General features: G+C 32.8%; 1 protein-coding gene across 3 annotated transcripts in view; it reads right to left on the bottom strand.

Moving 5' to 3' along the window:
- The window catches only part of LOC139523393 (uncharacterized), a 53103-nt gene that overhangs the window by 13320 nt on the left and 27641 nt on the right, over positions 1 to 12142 (bottom strand). For all 3 annotated transcript variants that reach the window (XM_071317407.1, XM_071317409.1, XM_071317408.1), the window contains exons 15-28: positions 10955 to 10984; positions 9597 to 9714; positions 8919 to 9058; positions 8225 to 8339; positions 7577 to 7716; positions 6996 to 7130; positions 6598 to 6733; positions 5431 to 5663; positions 4609 to 4723; positions 3821 to 4074; positions 3385 to 3499; positions 2723 to 2871; positions 1882 to 1996; positions 356 to 573 (exon numbers count right to left, since the gene is read on the bottom strand). In XM_071317407.1, coding sequence (XP_071173508.1) covers positions 356 to 573; positions 1882 to 1996; positions 2723 to 2871; positions 3385 to 3499; positions 3821 to 4074; positions 4609 to 4723; positions 5431 to 5663; positions 6598 to 6733; positions 6996 to 7130; positions 7577 to 7716; positions 8225 to 8339; positions 8919 to 9058; positions 9597 to 9714; positions 10955 to 10984 — 2013 coding nt within the window. The remainder of the gene's footprint in view (positions 1 to 355; positions 574 to 1881; positions 1997 to 2722; positions 2872 to 3384; positions 3500 to 3820; positions 4075 to 4608; positions 4724 to 5430; positions 5664 to 6597; positions 6734 to 6995; positions 7131 to 7576; positions 7717 to 8224; positions 8340 to 8918; positions 9059 to 9596; positions 9715 to 10954; positions 10985 to 12142) is intronic.

Consider the following 12142-nt stretch of genomic DNA (forward strand, 5'->3'; position numbering starts at 1 on the left):
ATTTAAGCAAGAGTTTCCACTTAACAATTTTAAAATTAGTTAGAATTTGGACATCATTTGTTAAATGAAATTCAAAAAGTCACATTTAAAAAAAAAATTTGTATAGTACATATTTTTACTATACCAATTTCTTGTAAGTACAGAAAACATATTTGTTTCAACAAAACACTTTCAAGGGATTGTGGGACACATAGTAACAGGTTTTTAAAATGAATTCCTCTTTTTTTTAGTAGAAACTTGTTGATTGTGCAGTTATACAATCATATAAAAACAAAATTCTTGTCTCTTTTTTTTTTTTAGCCAAGGCATCACAATATGTTTCATGTTCTACTACAACAAACTTAAGGATGCCTACTTGAGTATCCAGTTTGTGATATCTGGCTTCCACTTCCTGAGAGTGCTGGAGGCTTTCCATATCCAGTAAAGCTGCCACTGAATCCAGCTGGATTAAATCCACTGGTTCCTTGCCCAACTGTTCCTGTGACACTGCACTGTGGAACTCTACAACAGGTTGGGTCTTTTGGATCAGGTACATACTGGCAACCGAGTGGAATATTCTCAAATTTGCCACATCTGAAACAATGCCAAAATATCATAATTATCATTTTTGAATTCTGTTTCAATTAAATCTCATGTAATTGCATTGTTTGCTATTTCAGTTATCTATTGTTAAAGTCAAATTACTGAATATTTGAATGAATCTCGGATATCATACTGAAATTCAGAAATTAATACATGCATTTCTTGTTGGGATTTTGTCATTTTAGACTTAATCACAATGTTAAATTTTGCAATATTGAGAAAATCCTGTTTAATTCATATAAAAAATTCAAAATGTGAATTTAAATTATTGCAATTATAATCCTGTCGCATTTTTAGCAATAATAAAAACATCACAATAATTTCTGAGTGTACAGTATATTATATTCATAAAACAAATGGAGAATGTGTCCATGGACAAAGATGTTGACCTGCCTTATTTAAAACATTATAAAGGGGCATAACTCTAGAGCGATGCACACGTATAGAACATAACGGCCAGATACTCCAACAAGTTCAGAACAACCCATACCTAGGAGTGCAGATATCAGAAGACCTGTAGTGGAGCACACATATAACAAATGTTGCAAAAAAAGGAAGTTCAACCCTTGGCTTCCTCAGAAGGAATTTAAGATACTGCCCACAGGAATGTAAGAAAACCGCTTACATTGCCTTAGTCAGATCAACAATGGAATATGCAGCAACAGTATGGGACCCCTACAGTATAATAGATGCAAACAAACTAGAGCGAATACAACGACAAGCAGCACGCTTCCTAACAGGCGACTACAAAACAAGAGAAGATGGCTGCGTAACAGACATGCTCGCCAAACTGGAACTTCAAGAACTAAAAGCCAGACACACTAGCCAAAAACTTATATTTTTGTACAAGGTGGTTGAGGGATTGGTACCTGCTATGGATCCAGATGACTTTTTAAAATCAGCCAGACCAAGACGAACCATCACAGCGAAAAAGTTTGAAAATTACCAGGCAACAAACAAAGTGGAAAAACAAGTGAGGAACAATACTAGGTGCTTTGACATTCCCACCAGTAAAACTCAGCAATACTCAAACTCATTCTTTGTGTCCACAGTTATTAACTGGAACCATCTTGAGGACACTATTGTGCGCGAAACAAGCATTTAGAGCTTTAAATCTGCTCTCACGAGACTTCATTAAATCGACGGTGCCTTCACCCCGTTGTATTAAAGCCAGAATTGGTAGCTACGACGTAACCATACAGATACAGATACAGATAACCTGTGAGAATGTGTGTTACTATCCCCTCCTAGAACATAACCTGTGAGAATGTGTGTTACTATCCCCTCCTAGAACATTACCTGTCAGTACACTGATAGTAATGGTTTCTAGCATCTTCACATCTACATCTCAAACTACATCCATCTTCCCACTGTTCTCCTTGTCTATAGTATGAGCCCTTGTATACACAGAAATCTAAAACAAGAAATGAAAAAGGGGAATTATTATCAACAATCTTGAATATGCTACTTAAGCCTCTGGAAGAACTTTCATAGTTAATTTTAATGTTCCTAACAGAATATGTGTACAGCATATTAAGAAGAAAAAAAACAGACATAAGTGTGTCTCTAAAAATGTGATTTTTTGGTGCACATAAATATCAGAATTAATTAAAATGTGAGGTTATAATTTGAAACAATTTGTATTTATACTATCTATTCTCTTTCACAATATACATTTTCCAAGATAATTTATTACTGGCAGCACATATAAGTAAAGGGAAGTTACTCCTACCATCAAAAAATGTTCAAACTTCCACATTCTTTTTAAGAAGCAGAATGCATTGAGTGCATGAAGGTAGAGGTAAGATCTTTGGGATGCTTGCATGCTAGCTGTACCGTGAAGTCATTATTAAGTTAAGTAAAGTACAATCCTTTAAGAGAAGTCTGGCAGATAACTAATTTATCTGTCTGTATGAGACTAGATTTTTCCAAAAGGAGGGTAGTAATACCTAACCAAATAATGACTTCACGCTTCAGCTAACAAGTAATTAGCTTATCAAAGATACTACCTTAATCTACACATACACTCAATACATTCTGCTGTAATAGACACTACTTGAATTTTAAAATCAATAGTGAATGTCAAAATTTTCATATTATCTTAAAACTGAGATTGTAAAGTTAGCTATGTATGAGTTACCTCCTCCTGCTGCTGGTGTGGTTCTGACAAAGAATGGAGCTGGTGTTGTTATCTTCTGAGAGAAATCACACAGGTATTTCTTACAACATTGATCATTTGGATCAGGTACCAGTCTACACTGTTGTGGAAGATTCATGAAATTTGGACACCTGTAATGTAAAATATAAAATTGAGAATGGAAATGGGGAAGATATAGACTTGATTGATTGATTGTTGGTATTTTAACACCACTTTTAAGCACCACTTTTGGGCTTTTTTGTGGTGGTTTGTTTTTATGGTTGGAGGAAGCTGGAATGCCTTGAGAAAAACCCTTAGATAAGTAACTGACAATCCTAGTCAATTAAAGTTGGAGTCAAGTGCACCAGCATGAGCCGGTTCAAACTCACAATATCAGTGTTGACTGGTTAGTGATTGCAGTAGTCGAACTATACTTAGACCACTTGGCCACGGAAGCTACAAGATAGACTTGAAAACACATCATTATTTATTTTTGAAGATTTTAACATGGGGCAGCATTCTTGTGATGTATACCAAAAAATAAGACGTAAAAAAAATTACTGATTTTCCTGATATAATTCAGTGTCATAAATCACAGACCAGTGATTATAATATGCCAACATTATTAAGCCAACCTTTGCAAAATCAATGTAACTGATCCTTACCTGTCATTACACTGGTATCTGCCTTGTGTAGCATCTACACATGTACACTTATAATCACACCCATCATCCCATGTTGTGCCTTGTTGATAGGTCTTTCCTTTGTACACACAACCATCTATAAATAAAATCATTTTACATATTAATCAAACCAATTAACATTATCGGGCTATATATAAAAAAAGATGTGGTATGATTGCCAATGAGACATAATACTCTCAACAAAAGACAATATTATCAATATATAACAGTCTTGTTATTTTGACACAGAGTAGAGAACATCCTTAATAATCATAAAAACATAAAAGTTTATTGCCATGCTTATATCATTTCATATTCATCAAATATAAACCTAATCCTTCAAAGGTAAAAAACAAATTACATACATCTAAAAAATTTAGCAGGCAACATTTTCAGGAGGGTAATAACAAATACATACTTCTGGTTCCCGCCACAACTGTTGGTCCTGTACCAGTACCAGTGCCAGTAAAAGATGTTTGTCCTGGTTGGACACTGCCAGTTGGTGTGTATTGAGCTTTACCATATCCAGAAAAGCCTGGACCATATTGGGGAACAGGTACAATTACCTGAGTCCCGTTTATATTAGCTGGACAATCTGGAATCTTACAACATCTATCGTTGGGGTCTTCAATAAGTGTACAAGATGGAGGCAAACCCAAGAATACTGGACATCTGCCAAAAAATAGATTTTTTTAAAGCAATATTCAGTGTTTATACAGTCAAGTCAAATAATTTTGTTTGTCAATTATATTACATCCATGTTTTTAGTTAAAATAAGAATTAACTGATGAGAGAAAGTACTGGTCACCTCGATATACACATAATTTGGCATTTTTTATAAACAGTACGTTTGAGAAACTGATATAACTTTTTACAGCTTCAAACTCGCTTAAAATTATTATCCAAGTTAAAAAAATCAATTTTAGAGTTTTCATTTCTTAACTTTGTTCTAAGGATAATGTTCATCTTGTTAATCAAAAACTGTTAAACCAATTATTTTATCAATTTAAATGGAAACTATACGTTAAATTTTCTGGGTATTGAATATAAAATGCTTGTATAGAACTAAATGAAAGTTATCTAGGGCTTAAGAAATATTTGTAAAATAGAATTACAACTTTTGTTATTTACAAATGCAAAGATATTCAATGGTTAAAATGAGTAGTTCTGCTATTTGGTAAATAAATCTATAATAATATAAATTACTTGGGGTCACATCTGTAGCGACCAGCTTTGGCATCGTCACAGCGACAAGCCTGGTCACATCCAACAACCCATCTCTGTCCTTGTTGGTATAGTGTACCATTCACATAACATCCATCTAAAATGAAAACAATGTATTTTCTAAAATTTTATTTACCAGTAAAACTTTAAAACACATTGTGGAGTATCATCATACTAAAATGTTAATGTTAATTTTGTAAAAAGAATGTATGATCATGAGGATTGTACAGATATCTAATTAGGCAATTAATGTAAAAATGTAAATTCAGAAATTATTGCGTGCATTTATTGTTGTGATTTTTTAAGAATGGACAACATTGTAAGTTTAATTATTGCGTTTGCAAAAATATCTACATAAAAAAATGTGAGTTCTTTTTATTGCGATACTCACCCAGTCGCATTTTTTGCATTGATTAAAACCTCCCAATAATTTCTCAATTTACAGTATTATATCTCTCCATTATATTTCTGAACAATCACATTAATAGCCTGTTTGTAAACGTTTTGAACTGCCTTGTTCAACTCTTTTGAGTTTCATTGTAAACGGTATCAGAAAATCATTTCTCTAAGATTATTAACATATTTTGAATTTTTCTTCAAATTCACTACACTGGGATTCACTATTTTATATTTTGCTTGCAAATAAGAAAATTGTAGCGATTGAAAACACTTAAACAATTTGACCCAATCTCAGCCACTTGCAATGTTGGAATTGGAATTACTTGGAAATTAGTTCATTAAGTAACCTCTATATACAGGTGTGACTAATTACTATGGACGATTCTTAATAGTAATTATACTAACCAACTTGAGATGGAATGAGTTGTGGAATTTGTCCTGGTTTTGGTGTGGGTTGTCCTGGTATAGGTGAGGGGGTAACCTGTAATGTTGGTTGTGGCTGGTTTCCAATGAGTCCAGGTGTCAGAGCAGATCCTACAAAGGTTCCCTGTCCTCCTGAGCATTCTACTTTCTTACAACAATCTGTGGCTACCTTAACCAAGTTACAGTTGAGAGGAAGATTAACATAATCTGGACATCTAAAAAAGTTAAGATTAACATAATCTGGACCTCTAAAAAAGTTAAGATTAACATAATCTGGACATCTAAAAAAAGCAGCAATCAGAATGAAAATCCTAGACAGTAGCAGTTAACACTTTCACAATAACTGAGGGGGTAGGACCTTTTTCAGGATGTCAGGAGCATGTTTTTAAGCTCAGGATTTTGGGATTGATCCTTTCAGGATCCAGGAATTCTTTTTTTTTATTTTGGGATGTCTGGATTTAAATTTCTTTAAAATCGGGACCTCAGGATTTCATGTTTTTAAGCCCAGGATTTCAGGATCAGGACCCCTCCTATCCCCCCTCATAACTCAACTCTCTATTAGAATCTTATAAGAAAATCAGATAAAAGTTTGTACTAGGTCAATGTATGGCCACATAAATTACTTTATTCCATCATGCATTCATTGATTGATATTTGAGTGCCAAAAGTTTGCTGGGTGGACCATGTATTCTGTGAGAGCTTCAAATATAATTATGAGACAGTCTCCTCCCTAACCAGGTTGGATAATTATTCTAAAACATTTTTCATATTGGAATCATGAAATTGAGTCAAAACAGTTCTTTAACATATTAATCAAATCTGTTTTTATTAATGAGGGGGGAAAGGACTTTTTTTCAGGACGTCAGGATTTGGCCTTTTTCTATTCTGGAAATTGGGATTCAGTCTATATTTTTAGAATTTACACTTATTGGCACTCTGGAATTTATGCCCCCCCCCCCTGCCCCCCATTTTTTGGTGCTACCTACTTAATTTTAAAATTGATGTGTCCATGCCTTGATTTTTAACTATACCTTTACAAAATCTTTAACCGTATATGGGACAGACAAATTTACCGACAGACCAACCAGAAACTATAAATTCCACCTATAATAGTATTTGGACCATAATAATCTATAAAGGTTAAAATACCTCTTATTACATCTGTAGTATCCATAAATAGCCCGTTCACATTTACATTCCAGGTCACATCCATCATACCAAGTCTGACCCTGTTTGTAGGAGACACCCTTGTAGATACATACATCAGTTGGGCCTGGCTGGTCACCTGAAAGAATTTAATAAAATGCATATCTTTATGTTATAGAAAAGTTGTCTCTCTTCAACATTTTCTGTCCTTATACATCCTTGGTTTTCAAATATTCAGCTTTGAACGTTCTGGATGAAGGTAATTCATCAAAGTGCTTTGGACGAATGTAATTTATATATAGTGTTGTTTTTCATATTTTTGAAAATTTCTCCTTTATCTCAAGTTTCAATTGATCAGATATCAACTACAGTATTTATGACATTACATAACATTGACTTACCACATTTATTACAGAATTTAGGACAGTTGGTTTTTGACCAGCCGGCATAATCTGGGTTAGTACATACATCTGGTCCAAACTGTAAACAGTTAGGTAGTTTGTCAACACATGGTGCATTTGTTGGGTTGGTTACTCCTAAAATAGATACAAATGTTTGATTTTTTTGCCAGATTAATTTTACACTAGGGTTTGTAAATCCTAAAATAGATACAAATCTTTGATTTTTTTGCCAGATAAATTTTACACTAGGGTTTGTAAATCCTAAAATAGATACAAATGTTTGATTTCATTGCCAGATAAATTTTATTGATATTACATTGTATTCCAAAGTTGTGCCATCAGTTTGCAAAGAAATCTGCTTAAACATTTTAAATTTATTTCAGGCAGACAAAGTTTCTTCAAATAACAATAATTCAATTTGGGAAGTAACATGTATTCTGATGTGCTGTAAGGTTTTTGTTCATTATAATAACCACTGTACTGCAGAGGTTCATGACCTTGTATGAACCAATTTCAAACGAACAGATTTGGAGAGAATTTTAGCATTTCCACAACTATTCTGAGTTAACTATGATACATACCTGATCCTTTACCACTGATCATTCCATTGCCTGAGAATGTACCAAACTGTTGGTTATATTCACATTTAGGTGTCTTACAGCATTGTCCTGGTTGTTGTTCAAGATGACAAATAGATGGTAAGTTGGAATATGTTGGGCATCTAAAATTTACAAGAAATTTAAATACATTTGTCATCATGATAACACATTATTTTATCTTATTTCATTCATTATATAAGTATCTATTTGTAAGAATCAGGCAGTTTCATTAATAAACAAGACAAACAACAAATCTGGTCCTGCATGGTAAACCCTTGCAATTAATTGGGGTAACATGTATACTAAAGCAGAACTGATTATATTATTTCATTGAAGCCAAGAAAAGTTTGAGAATAAATTTGAAGCCTGTAGACCAGTTCTGATATCTTACCTAGAATGTAGGACCATAGACAGGTTCCTGACTCATGACAGACACATTGGAAGTCTATAGGCCATTTCTGATTTCTTACCTAGATTGACCGGACCATAGTCCAGCTCCAGCATCATCACAGATACATTTAAGGTCTATAGACCATTTCTGATTTCTTACCTAGATTGACAGGACCATAGTCCAGCTCCAGCATCATGACAGATACATTTGAGGTCTATAGACCATTTCTGATTCCTTACCTAGATTGACAGGACCATAGTCCAGCTCCTGCATCATCACAGATACATTCATAATCACAACCAACTTGCCATGTCTGACTCTGGAAATATGATTTTCCTGCATATACACACTTGTCTGTAAAAGAAAAATATGATGAAAAGAGTAATGAAAAATTACAAATTAATTAATTACATTTAGCAATAATTCAATTTGGGATGTAACACGTCTTCTGATTGGCTGATGTCGTTTTGTTTATCAGCCAATAGACATAATTTTGTCATGTGACTGTGACGTCATCAACATTTGTTCATGGTTTACTCTGGTTTAAAATGGAATTTAGAATTAAATTAAAAGTAATCACAGTAATATTTTTTTCTGTCTATTCGAAATAACATAAAAAATGTGGTGCACACTTTAAAATAACCCGCTACGCGGGTCATTCCTTAAATAGATTTAGTGATATCAAAAAGTGAAATCCAGAATGATAAAAGAAATAAAAGATAATCAAACAACACATTAAAAGCTGGCCGAAAATTGCAGTCACAAAATACACAAGAGAACTATGGATAGTGAATGTACAGTACGTGTTCCTGCAAATATGTATAGAAGCAATTAAACTAAGAGAGAACCATTTTAAAATATACCTGCTTCATAAATGGGGGGAGGGGGGAATGATAATAATTGTGTCTTAAATAAAAAGTAACCAATACATACTTATGCCATTCACATTGGCGACATTTTGTCCTGTTGTAGTCTGGAATGTTGGATTGAAGTTACATACTGGTTCTAGACAACATTTGCCTACTGTTTTTGTCAATGTACACTGAGGAGGCAGGTTATAATATGCTGGACACCTGGAATCAAAACATCAATATTGTTAATACTAACTCATATAGTCTTATTACAAAATAAAAGGAGAATGTGTCTCATGACATGATGTCCCAGCTCAAGCTTTTCAAATTTTCAAGTTAAAAAGGGCCATAACTCTAGAATTGTAGGCGACTCACTGCATAAATTCGAAGTCTGTCTGGGAGTTTTGGTTCTCAGCATTGTGTATGATTTTCATAAAATTTGGCGAAGTAAGTGTTCAGAAAGTTAAAAAAAAAAAGAGAAAATTTTCCAAGTTAAAAAGAGCCATAACTCTAGAACTGTTAATGAAACACTGCCCAAACAAGTACTCTGTATGTAAGTTTTAGTCCCTAGCATAGTGAATGATTTCAATATTTGGATGAGGAAAAAATAAAAAAGAATTTCAGAAACAAGGTTAGTATACAGAATTTGGCAAAACAACAAATTTAAATATCCTTGAAAATACAATTTTATCACAATCTGCAAATAAATGGTGATTGCAAAAACAATTGACTCGAGATCTACATTAATATTTACACTTACTTGTTATAACAGCTGTATGATCCCCGACTGGCATCATCACAAGTACATTCATAGGCACAGCCATCACTCCATGTCTCTCCTTGTTTGTACTGTTTACCATTGTAGGAACATGTTCCATCTAAAATCATAAATACAAATAAATAGCAAGTTTTCTTGCCACAAACTAATTGTGAAGCTCAATTCACAAATAATAAGAATGAAATAATTAAAATGAAATTTAAGAAGGTGTAAGAGAAAAATTGAACTTGTCCTGACAGCTCAATTTTTTAATAGTTTTGCTTTATGGGAAATTTTTGGCTCTGTGATTTGAAAAGAATCATTTGTGATGGACATCAAGAATTTGGAAGAATTTATCCGTTTAAGTTCTTGAATGAAATAATTAAAAAGAAAACTCAACATGCATATGACTTGTATGAGAAAAATAAAATGGAAAAACAAAAGATACATGATCAAGCAAACAGTTATTGGAGATAACTGTTGAACAACCTAACTATTAAAATTAAACAATTTTTTTTAACAGAATTTAAGAATATATTGTAGATATCTCAACTAACTAAGACTAAAATATCAAAGCAAACAACAAATAGTCTTTTTACTAGTGGGTATTGTATGTTCAATCTATTGGCTCAAATTTAAAGGGGCACTAGCTGTCAAATTCATAATCACTGATTTTAATCAAATTCTCATATTTCATTCATAACAATGTAAAACATTTAACCAAACTATTAAAAGTCTAAATAAACCATTAACACTGTACAGGCATAAAAATATGTAGCTTCTAGTGTAGTATACACGCCATCTAATTAATTATCAAGGTGACCATATAAGTGATGTAAACATAAATATAGATATGAATAGATTACGCAAACTCGTGCTGTTTGATTATTCTAGTTATATTATAGAGGATAAATAAATGTTTATCATCATTTTTACCTGTATAAAAATGATATTTTGTGGATAGAATCAGTCAATCAAATGGTTTACCTTTGTTTCATTTTCAATGTTGACATTCTTTTAATTTAAATAACTTTACGCATACAATTCACGTGTTATCCATCTCAAGCTTAGGGGTTAAATTGAAGTTCACATGAATACGGATTCAATGAGGTTGAATTATTCACTTGCAAGTGAATAATTCATAATTAATGTTTTTTAGCTTATTGTAGCAAAATTGAACCATACTGGCTACTAAAAGCAAATTTATTATTTCACTATGTGCATTCCTTTAATGATTGAGCCAAAAAAATAATGTATTAGATTTTTTATATATCTCGTACCTAGTGCCCCTTTAACAATATTTTAACTTTGTTTACTGCTCAATTTGTTAAATAGATATCTTAATGGTGGTAACTACTTACAAAATCCTGTTATTCCTTTAGCCGCAGGTGCTGAAAAAATAAATTAAAAAAATAATAATTAAATTTAATCAAAATGCAAAATAGTGTCTATGTGTATAAATTCAACATGTATAATTACAAAATATCAGAAAATGTCTAAAGAATACAGTTGCCAAATTCTATGTTTTACTGCCAGTATTTGTATAGATTACATTCCATAAAAATGCTAAGTCCTTGAAAGGGCGTATTGTTTTTCCGCTAATTTTTCAAAGTCCCAATGCTACGTTTCCGCAAATTTGAAATATACGTTTCCGCAATTTGTATTTATTACTTTTCCGCAAATTTACCTGGTAAATTAAAAACATTTGAATGTACATGTATGATAAATTATTTATTTTTTCTTTCCAAATAAAGAAAATGTTCTGATCTCGGTATAGCTACAATTTAAGAGATATAACTACTGACTCGGGTAAGGATGTCGAGTTAAACTTCATTGAGAAATCTTTGGTTTGGCTTACTTGCCAACTGACATGACTGAAGAATGCTTTGTGGAATTAATTGCCGATGCTCAATCTGACGATAAATGCATGAGGTCTGCCGATTATATATTGAAATTTTATATAAATGGCAATTAAGATTTCCACCAACCATTTGGACATCACCCCTGACCCCGAGGAAAAGAGAACAACGAATGGTGTCGAGTCTTTTCGTGCCTACCTGAACGAGCAGTTTTACGCTAGCCATCCTACCATAATTGTCTTTGTCGATGTCTTATTGAAACTGAAGACAACATCTTTCATAAAGATGAGAACTCTAACTATAAAAGCACCCGTTCGGATATATGAAAAGGTGAAGATGGCCTTCCTTCCTGAACAAAATACAAAATTTGTAAACGGTGAATTTTATATGGACTTTTTACGACGTGTTGGCTACAAAAATTCTGCCAGAACTGACTTATGACCTCATATCAAGATCTTTTGCGACATACGTTTTCATACATTTTAATGATGTATTTTACTTACATGTTATGATGACCTTAACTTAATACATATTTATTTTTTATTATAGCTTTGCTTTCGATCAATAGGTATTCCTTAATTATTTGCGGAAAAGTAATAAGTTATTTTTTCCGGGATAGTTACTTTTTTTCCGGAAAAGAAAGATATTTTTTTGCGGAAACGTAAACTTTTTTTTGCGGAAACGTCATCT

Source organism: Mytilus edulis, chromosome 5 (assembly GCF_963676685.1).
Source record: "Mytilus edulis chromosome 5, xbMytEdul2.2, whole genome shotgun sequence".
Lineage (NCBI taxonomy): Eukaryota > Metazoa > Mollusca > Bivalvia > Mytilida > Mytilidae > Mytilus > Mytilus edulis.